The 17,815-nt window shown below is 61.4% G+C and overlaps 1 gene segment (V, D, J or C); it reads left to right on the plus strand.

The window, feature by feature from the left end:
* Positions 1-10,204: 10,204 nt before the first annotated feature.
* LOC144223174 (immunoglobulin heavy constant alpha 2-like) lies at positions 10,205-14,730 on the plus strand. The segment is given in 7 exon segments: positions 10,205-10,245; positions 10,468-10,605; positions 10,872-11,236; positions 11,441-11,770; positions 11,910-12,242; positions 14,138-14,362; positions 14,654-14,730. Coding segments are annotated over 6 exon segments (1,404 nt in total).
* Positions 14,731-17,815: the final 3,085 nt, after the last annotated feature.

Consider the following 17,815-nt stretch of genomic DNA (forward strand, 5'->3'; position numbering starts at 1 on the left):
GAGGCCTGAGCGCACCCATTCTTGGGGGTGAGCGGGGCTGCAGGAGGAAGGGACCCCCAGGAGAGGGGGCAGGAGGCGGTGCTCTGTCCACCATCATCATCCATGCCACGGCCCCTCCCCGCCACTATGGGTCCTACTCCATAAAGGGTCCCAAAAGCCACAGGGTGGTCTCAGGGGAGGGACCACAGACCCTCAGTGAGCCCATGGCCCCTCCCTCTGCTGGAGGCCACAGAGACCTCAGCCTCCACCCTCAGCCTCCTGCCTGCCCCTCTGGACACAGACAAGCCCCTGGATCCCCAGGCCAGCTGCACATACACAGGCCCTTTGATGGAGAAATGGGCCAAGTCAGACTCCCACTCAGGTACCTACACACAGAAACCCCCGAAGGCCCCTTCACCGCCACCTCCCTCACACAGGAGGACCCGTACCCAGCCTGCTCACACACCCAGCCTCTAACCGCCCCGTCCTACTTACACACACGGTCACAGCAGGCCAGGATCAATGCCCAGTGCCCCATGTTACCGCTCAGCCTCACTCCACCCTGGATCGATGCCGGGGATGCACCCACCCAGCCCTCACATGCACATTCGCGCGAGCCTCACAGCAAGTCCACGGCAGCTCCACCATCACCACCAACCACACGTGGCGGATGTCCCGCATGCTCACACGTGGCCTCCCACGGCATGCCCTCTCACCCGGGCTGCACCCAAGCCCTGCCTCCCTGTCACACCTGGACCACTGGATCCAACATGGACATGGAGAGCCCTCCCACCCCAAACTCCCCTCATGGCCCGGGCCTCCTCAGTCCAGCCCCTCCATCAGCTGCACCCCCGGATGAACACACACACGCACACATGCACACACAAGGACACACACACACCTACAGTGTGGGCTGTGTCCTCGGCTCCCACTGGGCCATGCCCCAGAACAGGCTGCTGGCCCCATCCCAGGGCTAGAGGCCGCGGAGGTCAGAGCCAAGGTCCAAGCCCGTACAGCCCTGGACCCCCTGCTCCCGTCATGCTCACACACACACACAAGTACCCACCGTACCCATCTGGCCCACACGTTGTGGACACAAGCCCACACTAGCTTGTGCAGTACACGGGGAGTCCGAGGGCCGTGCACAACAACCTCACTCTGCAGAGTGGGAGCCCAGCCGTGCAGGGAGAGTGGGGCCAGGGCAGGAGGGGCCAGGAGACTGGGGACCGAGGGGAGCGCAGTGTAGGGCCAGGTAGCAGCCCCGGGCATCTCAGGCCTAAGCAAGGTCCCCAGCGCCCAGCCAGCCCCTCAGAGCACCAGCTTCGTTGACTCCCGGGGCTACCCCAGGTCCTGTGAGCTGGGCTACAGAGCTCAGACCCCTCAGGGCTCAGGGCGGGCGGCCGTCCATGCACAGTTCAGAGAGGTCCTCGTGGGCCAACATCGGTAAAGCTCAGTGGGGACGGGGCTGGGGATGCCAGGCCGGGGGGCCATAGGCCATGCAGTGGGCAGCAAAGCAGCTGGGGGTGGGGGTCAAGAGAGGGCCAGTCACTCCCACACAGCCACTGGCCAACTTGGGGGGCTTTGGCCCCCGGGCCCCCGAGGGGCAGCTGCAGAGCAGGCTGGACAAGGCCGTCTGCCCTCCAGCCACCAGCAGGGCTGCGGAGACCAGGGCGTCTTGTGTCTACCTCCTCGGGGGGGTTGGGCCCGCCATGGCCCCTGGCACATGCAGATGTGGGGCAGGGAGGGCTGACTGGCCGGTGCCTGCAGAGCTGGAACTCCAGGACCTGTGTGCGGACGCGGCTGAGAGCGACGAGCTGGACGAGCTGTGGACCAGCCTACTGGTCTTCATCACCCTGTTTCTGCTCAGCGTGAGCTACGGGGCTGCCACCACCCTCTTCAAGGTGGGAGCACAGAGGTCCCTGGGGCGGGGCGGGGCGGGGGGGGCAGCTGTCCTCACGTGCGCCCTCCCCCAGGTGAAGTCGGTACTCGCCACTGTCCTGCAGAAGCCGCAGACCTTCCAGGACTACGCAAACATCATGCGGCCGGTGGAGTAGCCAGGAGCCAGAGCAGCGAGGCCACGCTTCCCCCTCCCCTCCCCCTTCCCCCCTCCTCGCCCCGTGTCTGAAGCAGTCTGCCTGCCCTGGGGGGTGGGGGGAAGCACAGCACACAAACCCCCAGAGGAGCCAGAGCCCAAGACCCAACCACTACCACACAGGCATCCAGAAAGTTCTAGGTCAGCTCCAAGGTCCAAGGCACCGATGGGACCTGTCAATCACAACCCCTACCCTCCCCACTTAGGGACAAGCCGCAGAAGAGCATCGGTCCCAAAAAGTGACCTGGGGTCAGGGGCCACTCCTGTTCTCAGTGAACAACCCCCAAAGCACGCTGAGGGGGAAGTCCATGGCCCCGCCCACCCGAGTCCCGAGCCAAAAAAGGACTAAGAGCCCAAGCCCAGACTCAGCCTGACCTCTGTGCCACCAGGTCCACGGGCCTTGCCCCTCTGCCCAGCCTTCCCCACGTCCACTCGCAGCACCCGCCCCTGCAGAATGCAGGGCTATGGGCAGGGCTCCCAGTGGGAGGAGGGTCTCACAGCAGGAGCTGCCCAGGGGCCCACCTGGGCCAGCCCCTCCCAACCCGTCCACCCAGCCTCCTGTGACCGCTGGCTCCTGGCTTGGCGACGCTCTCGCCCTGTTTCCTTCATTTTGAGTTTCTTATTAAAGTGCCTTCTTACAAATCCGTCACCTGAGCACATTTTGGGAGTGGTCCGTGCCATCCTGCTGGGGTGGTGGAAGGCAGGTCCCCCCAAGGATGTGGACAAGGGGCCAGAGGGAAGGGGCCGAGGTTAGTTCTGGGCTTGAAGACCCAGGGGACCAGCCAGGCGCTCCCTGCAAGAGTCCCTCTGATGCCCCCAGACACCCCAGCTCGGTGCCCATCACATCCGCTCTGCTGCTCTCCAGACTCACACCCCTTCCCATGAAGTGAACACAATGGGCTCCCAGAGGCAGACCCGAAGCAGCTGCCTCTACAGCCCGTGCAGGAGGCCACAGGAACACAGCAGCACAACCACCTAGGTCAGGGCCGGCATCAGCTTCCAGCGACCACGAGTCACCCACCCTGTCTGTCCACCCACTGAGCACACACAGGCCAATCCTTGGCCCCCATCCACCAGCCAGCCTGGATGTCCCAGTACGTTGAGCGAGACACAAAAGCAAACAAGAGCTGTCTGGGGCTGGCCACAGCCATCTTCAAGGAGAAACCTGATGAGCCTGGAAGGCAGGAGCCAAGATGCCGGTGAGACAGCCAGCTGGCCAAGGACAGTGGTGGGCATGAATCTGTGTCCCCTCTTCAGAATAAAGTGGTAGTTTCCTGGGTGGAGAGACTTTCCCAGAAGGGTCTCTACAAAGTCCACTGGAAATTGGGGGAGAACACGTGAACACACACAATGAAAAGTAGGATTCCTTCACATACAAAGAGTGTTCAGGAACAAATGAAGGAAAGAGTGAGCAGTGGGTTCTTCAGAGAAAGGAAAAACCAAATAGCCAATAATAAGAAGATATTTCACTAACTACAAAAGTCACACTGAGGAGGAAGCCAGGGAGGGGCAGCCCTCTCAGGCCTGTGTGAGGACGTGTGATTTGTTAGGACCAGTGCTCAGAGCCATGGCTGCGTTCCCAGCGCACAAATGCCCAGACCCTCTGGAAAGGAGATTCTACTCGTGGAGCTGGCCTTCCACAGAGAGCCTCCCCTCCCTGTCCCATGTCACACGGGCTCCGACACAGACGAGGAATGGAAATGAGTAACAGCAAGTGCGCAGCCTGTGGGCAGAAAGCCCAGGACTGGGCAGCTCTGACATGCGTTTGGAGACACAGAGGATGTGGTCTAAACGGAACGTCAAGGAAGCCAGGCAGGGTGGGAGGTGGGACGGGACAAGGCCACACCACAGCCCACTGCACACTCACATGCAGACACACACAATCCCAGGAGACCAGGCCCCACACTGATAAAAATACAGGAGGTATTCAGCTTTAAGCTCTTCCTGAGCTCCCAGGAAGGCCCTACTGTGGCAAAGTCCAGAACGACCTGACCAGACTTCCCAGCAGAGGCTCCTTCTCTGCCCTGAGCTCCCATAAGGTTGGAGCCTGACGAAAACAGGACATGAGTCTGTGACTTTCTAGAATGTTCTTCATCATGAAGATCTATAATTCTTCATGTGAGAAACCCCCACACTAAAGGTTGCTTCCTGAGCGAGTGTGGGTCCCAGAAGCTGCCTCACTTGAGCTCCAGTAAATCCTTTCTCCTTTTTCTCTAAAATTGTACAAAAGGGGTGCAGGGTGGAACGTGTCCTGTATTTTCTATATGGGTTCCAGGGCATGGGCACACCAAGTGTGGGGGGAAATACTGAGGCCATGGAACCTGGATATCATGCAAAATTATAGATAGACAGATAGATGATAGATAGACAGATAGATGATAGATAGATAGATAGATAGATAGACTGATAGATAGACTGATAGATGGATAGACAGACTGACAGACAGACTGATAGATAGACTGAGAGACAGACTGATGATAGATAGACTGATAGATAGACAGATAGATAGATAGATAGATAGATAGATCTATAGATAGAGTAAAATTTTTTAGTTTTGTTATTTTGCACCGACAAGACCCACCCTCACATGCAAGTTTCTCACAGCCCACAGCCTAGGTCCTTCCTCCCATCTCCTGGGCTGGAGGCTCCCTGACGGCAGAGCTGAGTGTCCTCTGTCTCTGACTTGTGCCCCAGATCGTGAGCCCCGCCCCATGGACCCAAGAACGAGGACAAGGGCTCGGTTCACATGGGCCCCCTGGGAGCCAGACACCGCTGCTCACGGGCGGAATGTGTGCCCCTCAAGCTTGGGAGAACAGGGTGCTGGTCATCCGTCAGGAGGGGCCAGCAGAGGCCTGTCTCACTGGGAGCACAGCCTGAGAGCAGGGCGGGGGAGGACAGTCCCAGCATTAAGAGGCTGCCTTCTCAGGGCCCCCTCTGTCCCTCCTTTTCTTTTCTTACGAACCCACCACAGAAGGCTGAACGGTGGCCCCCAAAAGCTATACCCACGGCCTAATCCGTGGAATCTGTGAATGTGACTTTATTTGGGAAAAGGGCCTTTGCAGATGTGATTAAACGCCTTAAGATGAGATTGTCCAGGCCCTAAACCTGGTGGCAGGTGACGTTACAAGAGGGAGAAGACGAGAGACCAGACGCAGAGAAGCCACGTGAAGACAGAAGCAGAGACCGAAGAGACACAGCCCCAGCCCCAGGGGTGCTTGGGGCCCCAGGGGCTGGAAGAGGCAGGGAGGACCCCGCCTAGATCTCCAGAGCTGGGAGAGTAAATTTCCGTTGTTTGAAGACCCTCAGTCCGTGGTCCTTGGTCACAGCAGCCGCAGGACACCTGGACCCCCAGCCAGCAGGACTCAGCCAAGCAGAAGGCCCTTCTCCTTTAAGAAAAGCCCAGGAAAGACTCCCTGGCTCTTTCCACCCCCAACAGGACCCTCACGCTGGGCACAGCCCCCGACACACGGAAGGTGCTCAGTCAGTCTTGACTGAGCGCACTTCAGACCTCTTTCCTAAGTCCAGGTCCTTTCACCCACAGCAGCGACCAGGTTGGACAGGACCCTGATATCACATGTCGGGTCCAGTGACACCTCCTCTTCTGCCCTGTGTCCCAGGCTATCTGTGCCCATGGTGCCCACGTGTGAGTGCCCAAGCTGGGGCACAAGGGGGCTGAGGGAGAAGGTGGCCTACTGAGTCTGCCCGACCCGTCTCTCACTCCCCCTGCTCTCTGGGGCACAGGCTGCTTCTGGGAGGAACCCCAGTGCTTCGGACTCTCAGATGCTGGGGGGCTCCTGGGGTTTATAACAAAACCCCCAGAGTTCCCTTGAGCCAGGCCATGGTGTGTCTGTGCCATCCTGGGCTCCCCTCGCTGCACCCATCTCTCCTCTGCCTCCTGGCTTGCCCTGACCCCCCTTCCTTGGGCCGTCAGAGCCCCCCAGGAGAAAAGCACTGGCAGACACCTCCATCGAGCCTGAGGCTTGCTGCCACTCCCCCTGGTGGCATCCTTCATGGAAGGGGGCCATCACTTCCTGTGTGTGGCTCCAGAACCTTCTGTGCATGAAGAAGTGAATGATCAAATGGGCACAGACACAAGCTGGGCCTGATCTGCACCAGGGAGGGCCAGGCAGGGTGCATGGGAGCAGACAACCTAGAAGCTCGGGCAGCCGGTGGGAGAGCTCTGTCTCCGGAGGGTGGGGCAGAGGCTGGCCCTGCCCCCTGGGCTCCAAGCTCCCAGACAGGGACAGCCCCCATGCCCTCACCTCAGCCATACCCTGGGCCCCAGCTGATCAAGGGACTGGCCGAGGAAGGGCGGCCACTGATCCCAGCCAGGCTGGAGTGGCTCTTCACCCTCCCCCTCCCCTGGCTCGCCAGGGGTCACTCTGGTCAAGCGCTGTCCCTCCAGGCCCCACCCCTGCAGCCCTTCACTCCATCTCCACCTCTGAGACTGTCTCTACCCCAGTGTCCCTGAGCCCTGACTGTCTATTCCAGCCTTTGCTCCCTTGCCTCTCAGGCCTCAACCAGCCACATGGAGCCATTACCCCCAGCAGGGCACCTGCCTTTGCACCCACATGACCTCAGGCAAGAGTCAGCCTCCAGGGGGTCGTACAGGCCAGGCCACACACACCTGGCCCCGCCACAGCCAGACCACAGCCCAGACATGACGTGGAGGCGAGCAGCCACCACTGGTGGGACAGGAAGTGGGCAAGTGACCCCATCTGTGGGCCAGACACAGGCAGGCAGGCCCTCCCAGCCCACCCCTCACAGCCTCAGCCGGCTGACAGCAGCGGATGACCCAGAGCAGGACAGGGCCTGCTGAGAGCCTGCGGCCATCAGGTAGGACTGCAGAGCCCGAGTCCCTCCTCAACTCCGGTCCTCTTGGGAGGCAGACAGATGGACATAGAGCCCTGGGCCACCTGGCCAAGGGAGGCCTGAGCCTCTCAGATGCAATAGACCCCCCAGCAGACTTGAGCAGGTGGGTCAAGGTGTGGTTCAGGCCTCATCTCCTCAGTCAGCCCACCCTGAACCCTCCTATGCCCTAGAGGACGGAGAGCAGATGGAGAAACAAGGATGGGCAGGACGCCCCAGATCACAGAGCCGAGCTGTCACAGACACAGTTAGCTAGGCGACTGTGAGCTGGGCTGAGCTGGGCTGAACTGGGCTGGCCTGGGCTGAGCTGGGCTGAACTGAGCTGAACTGAGATGAACTGGGCTGAGCTGAGCCGAACTGAACTGAGCTGAGCTGGGTTCAGCTGGGTTGAGCTGTGCTGGGCTGAGCTGGGCTGAGCTGGGTTGAGCTGGGCTGGGTTGAGCGGAGCTGAGCGGAACTGGGTTGAGCTGAGCTGACTGAGCTGGGCTGAACTGGGCTGAACTGAGCTGGGCTGGATTGAGCTGGGCTGAGCTGGGCTGGACTGAGCTGAGTTGAGCTGAGTTGAGCTGGGCTGAGCTGAGCTGAGCTTGGCTGAACTGGGCTGAGCTGAGCTGGGTTGAGCGGAGCTGGGCTGAACAGGGCTGAGCTGGGTTAAGCTGAGCTGAGCTGGGTTGAGCTGAGCTGGGCTGAGCTGGGCTGAACTGCGCTGAGCTGAGCCGAACTGAGTTGGGTTGAACTAGGCTGAGCTGAGCTTGGCTGAACTGGGCTGAGCTGGATTGAGCTGGGCTGAGCTGGGCTGGGCTGAACCGGGCTGAGCTGTGCTGAACTGGGCTGAGCTGAGCTGAGCTGAGGTGGGTTGAGCTGGGCTGGGCTGAGCTGGGTTGAGCTGGGCTGAACTAGTCTGAGCTGGGTTGAGCTGAGCTGGGTTGAGCGGAGCTGAGCGGAACTGGGTTGAGCTGAGCTGACTGAGCTGGGCTGAACTGGGCTGAACTGAGCTGGGCTGGATTGAACTGGGCTGAGCTGGGCTGGACTGAGCTGAGTTGAGCTGGGTTGAGCTGGGTTGAGCTGGGCTGAGCCGAGCTGAGCTGAGCTTGGCTGAACTGGGCTGAGCTGGGCTGGGTTGAGCAGAGCTGGGCCGAACAGGGCTGAGCTGGGTTAAGCTGAGTTGAGCTGAGCTGAATTAAGCTTGGCTGAACTGGGTTGAGCTGGGCTTAGCTGGGCTGAGCTGGGCTGAACTGGGCTGAGCTGAGCTGAGCTGGGACTGAGCTAGGCTGAGCTGGACTGAATTGGACTGAGCTGGGCTGAGCTGGGCTGAGCAGGGTTGATCTGGGCTGAGCTGGGCTAAGCTGGGCTGAGCAGGGTTGAGCTGAGCTGGGCTGAGCTGGGCTGAGCTGGGCTGAGCTGGGCTGAGCTGAGTTGAACTGGGCTGAGCTGGGTTGAGCTGGGCTGAGCTGGGCTGAGCTGGACTAAGCTAAGCTAAACTGGACTGATCTGGGCTGAGCTGGGCTAAGCTGGGTTGAACTGGGCTAAACTGGACTGAGCTGGGTTGAGCTGTGCTGAGCTGGGCTGAGCTGAGCTGGGCTGAGCTGGGCTTAGCTGTGCTGAACTGGGCTGAGCTGGGCTGAGCTAAACTGGGCTGAGCTGGGCTGAACTGGGCTGAGCAGGGTTGAGCTGAGCTGGGCTGAACTGGGCTGAGCAGGGTTGAGCTGAGCTGGGCTGAACTGGGCTGAGCAGGGTTGAGCTGAGCTGGGCTGAACTGGGCTGAGCAGGGTTGAGCTGAGCTGGGCTGAACTGGGCTGAGCAGGGTTGAGCTGAGCTGGGCTGAACTGGGCTGAGCAGGGTTGAGCTGAGCTGGGCTGAACTGGGCTGAGCAGGGTTGAGCTGAGCTGGGCTGAACTGGGCTGAGCAGGGTTGAGCTGAGCTGGGCTGAACTGGGCTGAGCAGGGTTGAGCTGAGCTGGGCTGAACTGGGCTGAGCAGGGTTGAGCTGAGCTGGGCTGAACTGGGCTGAGCAGGGTTGAGCTGAGCTGGGCTGAACTGGGCTGAGCAGGGTTGAGCTGAGCTGGGCTGAACTGGGCTGAGCAGGGTTGAGCTGAGCTGGGCTGAACTGGGCTGAGCAGGGTTGAGCTGAGCTGGGCTGAACTGGGCTGAGCAGGGTTGAGCTGAGCTGGGCTGAACTGGGCTGAGCAGGGTTGAGCTGAGCTGGGCTGAACTGGGCTGAGCAGGGTTGAGCTGAGCTGGGCTGAACTGGGCTGAGCAGGGTTGAGCTGAGCTGGGCTGAACTGGGCTGAGCAGGGTTGAGCTGAGCTGGGCTGAACTGGGCTGAGCAGGGTTGAGCTGAGCTGGGCTGAACTGGGCTGAGCAGGGTTGAGCTGAGCTGGGCTGAACTGGGCTGAGCAGGGTTGAGCTGAGCTGGGCTGAACTGGGCTGAGCAGGGTTGAGCTGAGCTGGGCTGAACTGGGCTGAGCAGGGTTGAGCTGAGCTGGGCTGAACTGGGCTGAGCAGGTTTGAGTTGGGCTGGACTTGGCTGGGTTGAGCTGAGCTGAGCTGGGTTGAACTAGGCTGAGGTGGGCTGAGCTGAACTGAGCTGGGCTGAGCTGGCCTGAGCTGTGCTGAACTGGGCTGAACTGGGCTGAGCTGGGCGGAGCTGAACTGGGCTGAGCTGGGCTGAACTGGGCTGAGCAGGGTTGAGCTGAGCTGGGCTGAACTGGGCTGAGCAGGTTTGAGTTGGGCTGGACTTGGCTGGGTTGAGCTGAGCTGAGCTGTGCTGAACTAGGCTGAGCTGGGCTGAGCTGAGCTGGGCTGAACTGGGCTGAGCAGGGTTGAGCTGGGCTGGACTTGGCTGGGTCGAGCTGAGCTGAGCTGAGCTGAACTGAGCTGAGCTGGCCTGATCTGAGCTGGGCTGAGCTGTGCTGAACTGCGCTGAACTGGGCTGAACTGGGCTGAGCAGGGTTGAGCTGGGCTGGACTTGGCTGGGTTGAGCTGAGCTGAGCTGAGCTGAACTGGGCTGAGCTGAACTGGGCTGAGCTGAACTTGGCTGAGCTGGGCTGAACTGGGCTGAGCAGGGCTGAGCTGGGCTGGACTTGGCTGGGTTGAGCTGAGCTGAGCTGGGCTCACCTGGGCTGAGCTGGACTGAGCTGAGCTGGGCTGGGATGCATGGGAAGGAGTAGTTTGGGTTTGTGTCAGCCCCCAGAGGTCTGGGCTTCAGCCCAGTGGCCCCTGTGTTCTTCTGGTGCACGAGGGCCATGCTACTTCCGTTGCAGCCATGGTGCCGGGTCCCCTCACCGGCCTGAGGCTACTGGACCTGTACAGAGGGCACCATGCCTGTGCTCCCTGTTCCAGCAGGGACACTCCAGCACTGAACTGCCATTAAGCCTCTGACCTCCAAGACCTCTTGGACCACAGAGGTCGACTGTCACTGATCTGGAGGCTGGGGGTGGGTGGTTGGATGGGGATCCCGGCTGGTTAGTGGGAGGGGGTCCCTGAGGAAGAGACCTCGTCTCTTGCCCTGTGCTGCCTCTTGCACAGCCAACAGGCCCCAGGGCAGACTCACTTCAAGCCAGGACTGCTCTGGCCGGGCCTGGGCCCCCGCTCTGGGCCCACGTCTCGTGATCCCCGCAGCCCAGCAGAGAGCACGCCTGTGCCCACTGCGGACTCAGCCAGGGAGTGAGAGGGCCATGCTCAATAACCACAACCACAGACCCTGTCTGGGAGTGGCCTGCACCAGAGGCCTTCTCACAGGAACGTGTCCAGGCCCTCATGCTAGAACCCTGACGAGCATGTTCAGAAACAGGGCAAGTGGGCCCAGGCATCCGGCTCGGACACCGGGTCCAGGGCACATGAGCTGAAGGACCTTGGGGCCGTCACTAACCCTGTCTGTGCCATGTTCCTCCAGGGTAAAGGGGAAACGGGCTTCATCCTGGGCCTGTGAGGCTGTGTCGCAGGTCCGGGCAGCACGGGTCCCCCCCTCACAGAGCATCCTGTGTTGCAGAGTCCAAAACCAGCCCCCAAGTCTTCCCACTGAGCCTCAGGAGCAGTGACATAGGGGAGAAAGTGGTCATCGCCTGCCTGGTCCAGGGATTCTTCCCAGCCGAGCCCGTGACAGTGACTTGGAGCCCCAGCAAGGTCGGCGCGTCCATCACGAACTTCCCCGCAGTGAAGTCTGCTTCTGGGAACCTGTACACCATGAGCAGCCAGCTGACGCTGCCAGCCAACGAGTGCCCTAAGGGCACATCCATAGAATGCCGCGTGGAGCACGATTCCGTCGCCAGCAAGCCTGTGCCTGTGCCCTGCGAAGGTAGAGGGCAGGCTGGGGCGGGGCGGGGGCCTCCACATTCTCACTCTGACCCACCACCGGGAACTCCCTTGGGACGAGAGTGGGCTGCCAGGCTGGGACCCTAGTAAGTGGCCAAGATGGGCCCAGGGGAAGGAGCTGGAGGGAAGGGGAGGGGAGGCGGGCAGAGTGGCTCGCTGACCTGCTTGGCTGTTCCCTCAATTATAGCTGACCTCCCGAGTTGCCCCACGTGCTGCCAGCCCCAGCTGACACTACACAAGCCCGCCCTCGAGGACCTGCTTCTGGGCTCCAACGCCAGCCTCACGTGCACACTGAGCGGCCTGATAAAGTCCAAGGGTGCCGTCTTCTCCTGGACGCCCTCGGGTGGGAAGGAGGCCATCCAGAAGCCCCCGGAGCGTGACTCGTGCGGCTGCTACAGTGTGTCCAGTGTCCTTCCAGGCTGCGCTGAGCCGTGGAACAGTGGGAAGACCTTCTCCTGTACCGCCACCCACCCCGAGTTCAAGGAACCAAAAACTGCCACCATCAGGAAAGACTCAGGTGGGCCCAGACCCTGACTGTGAGGTGTTGCTAGGCAACTCCTCGGCCTGCCTCCTCCTTGAGCCCCTAACCCACATTTTACTAGAGGACACTGAGGCATGGGGTGCCCAGACCCCTAACCCGGCTCTCTGCCCTCCAGGGAACACTTTCCGGCCCCAGGTCCACCTGCTGCCGCCGCCGTCGGAGGAGCTGGCCCTCAATGAGCTGGTGTCGCTGACGTGCCTCGTGCGGGGCTTCAGCCCCGAGGACGTGCTGGTGCGGTGGCTGCAAGGGTCCCAGGAGCTGTCCCGCGAGAAGTACCTGACCTGGGGGCCCCTGCGGGAGCCTGGCCAGAGCGTCCCCACCTTCGCGGCCACCAGCGTGCTGCGGGTGTCAGCCGAGGACTGGAAGCAGGGGGAGAAGTTCTCCTGCATGGTGGGTCACGAGGCCCTGCCCCTGGCCTTCACCCAGAAGACCATCGACCGCCTGGCGGGTAAACCCACCCACGTCAACGTGTCTGTGGTCATGTCGGATGTGGAAGGCGTCTGCTACTGAACTGCCCACCCGCCCCTCCCTGAATAAACTCCGTACTGGCCCAAAGCAGCCCCGCGCTTCCCTCAGGCTGCCTGTCTGTCCATATCCGGGTCTGCGGCCGAGGCAGGGGCAGGGCCCACGGAAGGGGGAGCTCCTGCTGCCATGACTCTTTCGGGCCTCACTTTCCTTGCTCGGCCTGCACATCTGTGTGTGCGTGTGTGCGTGTGCGTGTGTGTGCGTCTGCACGTGGAGCACAGCAAAGCAAGCTGGGAGCCAAACCCGAGGTTGACCGTCAGCGAGGTGGGCACAGCCCAGTGGGTCCCGAGCAGCGGGGACCACGGAAGTCCTCAGTGGGCAGGTGACGTGGTCATTTGGATCTCAGAAAATGCCTCTAGGGGCAGCCGTGAGGGACCAGAGAGAGGCCGTGAGGGACCAGGGGAGCAGGTGGCCAGTGAGGAGGCTGGTGTCGCCATCAGGGGTCACGGCAGGGATGAGGGGAGACACCGCGGGTGGTGACGCGCACACAGTTGTGGGACAGCCCCACTGACACACACCACGAGAGAGCCGCCCTGCAGCAGACGGCTCTGCATGCAGCACACACATACACACAGTCTCCCCCATGCTCACGCTCACACTCACGCTCACACTCACGCACACACGTCCAGGAGCAGGAAGCTCACAGCCCAGACCAGGCTCCAGGGAGGCAAGGGGGGTCCCTGCCCAAGATTCCCCATCTTCCCCATGTGCTCCCCGGGCACAGCTCAGGGCCCAATTCCACAGACCCTCCCAGGCAGCCCCTGCCCCCTGCCTGCCCCCAGACTCAGATCTCCCATCCCCTCCTCAGCCCAAGTATGGGTAGGGCAGGGACGGGCTGCAGAGGGCTGAGGAGGGACAGCTCCCCCCAGGGCCCCTCTGCAGCTGCGGGAGGCAGTCCCGTGGCCACTGTGGGACACCTGGCGGTACAGCTCCCACAAGGGGGCAGCGGGGCCCTTGCTCTCGTCTCACACACCTCCGGGGCTTCCCCAGGGGACCTGGCTTCGGCTTCCTCCCACTACTCCCAGAGCCAAAGTGATCTGGGGGCCCTGCCTACACGGCCACTGCTCCCCTCTCAAAGGTCCGGCCACCAAGACAGCCAGTGCCTGGTCCAGAGAAAGAGCTTCCTAAAGAGATGAGGGAGAGGAAGAGTGAATAGATGAGGGGGACAGCAGGCAGACAGGCAGACACAACACAGGACATGTGGTGGATGGAAGGGTGGACAGACAGGTGGATGGGTAGGAGGAAGGAGAGGGATGGACCGACGGACGGAAGGGTGGATGATTGGCTGTGTCGGCGTGTGGCAAGCAGGTCCAAATCCCATGTGCCCTGAGACCCTGAAGACAGCCCCTGCTGATGGTCTTCACCGGGGCCTCCCTCAACTCCTTGTCGTTCATTAGCCACACCCCCTGGGAAGGCAGCGTGCCCACCCAGTCGCCGCAGACCCAGAGCTCTGTCTAACTCCGGAGCACCTCAGGGTGGCCTGCCTGGTCCTCTCTGACCCCACCCAGGGCCCAGACCAAGGCCAAGCCAAGAGCACAGGGCTTGCTGAGGGCCGGTGAGCACACAGACAGGGCTGGGGTCCAGGAGGTCTTGGGCCTGAGCTCTATTTAGAGCAGCAGAGATGGGGGGCCTTAGGTGTCTAAAGAACTCAGGGGTCGCAGCCCCTTCCCTGGCACCTGTCGCCTCATCCTCCCTGAGGCAGCACGTCCTGAGAGAGGGCACCCCACTGTCCCGACCCCAAGGAGTGTGGGAGGGGCAGGCATGGGCTCACCCCCACCCGTGCAGACATGGGTCTGTCAGACTCTCAGTGTCTTGCAGATTGCCAGGAGCCACTTCCCTGGCTGGTGCTGGACGTGCCGCAGGAGGACCTGGAGGAAGACGCCCCGGGAGCCAGCCTGTGGCCCACCACGGTCACCCTGCTCACGCTCTTCCTACTGAGTCTCTTCTACAGCACAGCGCTGACTGTGACAAGCGTGCGGGGCCCAGCCGACAGCAGAGAGGGCCCCCAGTACTGAGCAGAAGCTGCCAGGCACACAGGCGGGGGTGAGGAGGCAGAGCGGCAAGCTGACGGGACAGGGTACTCGGCCACCAGGGCATCTGCCTATTCCCCACCCTCAGGGGGGAGCTGGCCTCCCAGGGAGGTGATCCCCTCACAGACCCTGAGGATACGGGCAGTCCTGGGGTCAGGGCCTCAATGTACCCCAGCGGGATCTGGGAGTTAGCTTCCCCTGAAGTCATTGCAGGATTCAACCTGTCTCCCTTGAGGGCAAGCCAGGGTGGGGACAGGGCATTGGCAAGGAACTCCCCTGGACCCTGACCCCACTGTGTTTGCAGGAAGGAGTCTGGAGGAGCCTCCGGAAAGCCCAGCTGGATGTCAGAGCTCAGCCCCGCTCAGAAGCTGCCCGCCCACCCCCACACACAGGCCTTGCTGGTGCAATAAACTGATCCCAAAGGCAAAGGTTCTCAGACTCTGAATGAGAGGAGGGAAAGGAGAGGGACAGAGGCTTGGGAGAGGGGACACCTGCCTCAAGGCCCAGGGTGGAGGCCCTTCACCTAGAGCCCACCTGATCTGCTCCTGCGTAAGGCACAGGCACAGGACAAGAGCTGTCCTTCACCAAGGACAGTAAGAAGCAAGACCTCTCCCAAGAACAGCACCCTGCACCCTGGTCCTCATCATTGGGCCCTTGTCATGGTCACTGAGCCCAAATCATGATCATTGAGACCTGGTCATGATCACTGAGCACTGGTCCTCATCACTGGGCCCTAGTCTTGGTCACTGTGAACTGGTCCTGGTTACTGAGCCCTGGTTATGATCACTGGGCCCTTATCCTGGTCACCGAGCCCTAGCCCTGGTCACTGACACCTGGCTATGATCACTGGGCCCTGGTCCTGCTCACTGAGCCCTGGTTATGATCACTGGGCCTTGGTCCTTATTACTGAGCCCTGGTCCTCATCACTGGACACTAGTCCTGGTCACTATGGCCTGGTCCTGGTCACTGAGCTCTGGTCCTGATCACTGAACCCTAGTCCTTGTGACTGAGTCCTGGTCCTTGTCACTGGGTCCTGGTCCTGGCACTGGGCCTTGATTGTGGTCACTGAGCCTTGGTTCTAATCACTAAGCCATGGTCCTGGCCACTGAGCCCAAGTCCCAATCATTGGGCCTGGCCCTAGTCACTGAGCCCTGGTCCTGACATTGCTCCCTGGTTCTCATCACTCAGCCCTGGTCCTAGTCACTGTGACCTGATCTAATCACTGTGCCCTGGTCCTGATTATTTTATTCTGATCACTTATCCATGGTCCTCAACACTGAACCCTGTTCCTGATCGCTGGTCCCTGGTCTGATGACTGAGCCTGGCCCTGGTCACTGAGCCCTGGTCTTGGTCACTGAGCCCTGGTCCTGGTCACTGGGCCCTGGTACTGATCACTGAGCCTTAGTCCTAGTCACTGAGCCTGGTCCTGATCACTGAACCCTGGTCCTGGTCACTGGGCCCTGGTACTGATCACTGAGCCTTAGTCCTGGTCACTGAGCCCTAGTCCTAGTCACTGAGCCATGGTCCTGATCACTGAACCCTGGTCCTGGTCACTGAGCCATGGTCCTGATCACTGAGCCTTGTCCTGATCACTGAGCCTTAGTCCTGGTCACTGAGCCCTGGTATTGATCACTGAACCCTGGTCCTGGCCACTGAGCCCTGGTCCTGATCACTCTGCCCTGATCCTGATCACTGAGCCTGGCCCTGGTCCCTGAGCCCTGGTCCTGATCACTCTGCCCTGATCCTGATCACTGAGCCTGGCCCTGGTCCCTGAGCCCTGGTCCTGATCACTCTGCCCTGATCCTGATCACTGAGCCTGGCCCTGGTCCCTGAGCCCTGGTCCTGATCACTCTGCCCTGATCCTGATCACTGAGCCTGGCCCTGGTCCCTGAGCCCTGGTCCTGATCACTCTGCCCTGATCCTGATCACTGAGCCTGGCCCTGGTCCCTGAGCCCTGGTCCTGATCACTCTGCCCTGATCCTGATCACTGAGCCTGGCCCTGGTCCCTGAGCCCTGGTCCTGATCACTCTGCCCTGATCCTGATCACTGAGCCTGGCCCTGGTCCCTGAGCCCTGGTCCTGATCACTCTGCCCTGATCCTGATCACTGAGCCTGGCCCTGGTCCCTGAGCCCTGGTCCTGATCACTCTGCCCTGATCCTGATCACTGAGCCTGGCCCTGGTCCCTGAGCCCTGGTCCTGATCACTCTGCCCTGATCCTGATCACTGAGCCTGGCCCTGGTCCCTGAGCCCTGGTCCTGATCACTCTGCCCTGATCCTGATCACTGAGCCTGGCCCTGGTCCCTGAGCCCTGGTCCTGATCACTCTGCCCTGATCCTGATCACTGAGCCTGGCCCTGGTCCCTGAGCCCTGGTCCTGATCACTCTGCCCTGATCCTGATCACTGAGCCTGGCCCTGGTCCCTGAGCCCTGGTCCTGATCACTCTGCCCTGATCCTGATCACTGAGCCTGGCCCTGGTCCCTGAGCCCTGGTCCTGATCACTCTGCCCTGATCCTGATCACTGAGCCTGGCCCTGGTCCCTGAGCCCTGGTCCTGATCACTCTGCCCTGATCCTGATCACTGAGCCTGGCCCTGGTCCCTGAGCCCTGGTCCTGATCACTCTGCCCTGATCCTGATCACTGAGCCTGGCCCTGGTCCCTGAGCCCTGGTCCTGATCACTCTGCCCTGATCCTGATCACTGAGCCTGGCCCTGGTCCCTGAGCCCTGGTCCTGATCACTCTGCCCTGATCCTGATCACTGAGCCTGGCCCTGGTCCCTGAGCCCTGGTCCTGATCACTCTGCCCTGATCCTGATCACTGAGCCTGGCCCTGGTCCCTGAGCCCTGGTCCTGATCACTCTGCCCTGATCCTGATCACTGAGCCTGGCCCTGGTCCCTGAGCCCTGGTCCTGATCACTCTGCCCTGATCCTGATCACTGAGCCTGGCCCTGGTCCCTGAGCCCTGGTCCTGATCACTCTGCCCTGATCCTGATCACTGAGCCTGGCCCTGGTCCCTGAGCCCTGGTCCTGATCACTCTGCCCTGATCCTGATCACTGAGCCTGGCCCTGGTCCCTGAGCCCTGGTCCTGATCACTCTGCCCTGATCCTGATCACTGAGCCTGGCCCTGGTCCCTGAGCCCTGGTCCTGATCACTCTGCCCTGATCCTGATCACTGAGCCTGGCCCTGGTCCCTGAGCCCTGGTCCTGATCACTCTGCCCTGATCCTGATCACTGAGCCTGGCCCTGGTCCCTGAGCCCTGGTCCTGATCACTCTGCCCTGATCCTGATCACTGAGCCTGGCCCTGGTCCCTGAGCCCTGGTCCTGATCACTCTGCCCTGATCCTGATCACTGAGCCTGGCCCTGGTCCCTGAGCCCTGGTCCTGATCACTCTGCCCTGATCCTGATCACTGAGCCTGGCCCTGGTCCCTGAGCCCTGGTCCTGATCACTCTGCCCTGATCCTGATCACTGA

This window comes from Crocuta crocuta, unplaced genomic scaffold (genome assembly GCF_008692635.1).
Source record: "Crocuta crocuta isolate KB4526 unplaced genomic scaffold, BGI_CrCroc_1.0 scaffold569, whole genome shotgun sequence".
Taxonomy (NCBI): domain Eukaryota; kingdom Metazoa; phylum Chordata; class Mammalia; order Carnivora; family Hyaenidae; genus Crocuta; species Crocuta crocuta.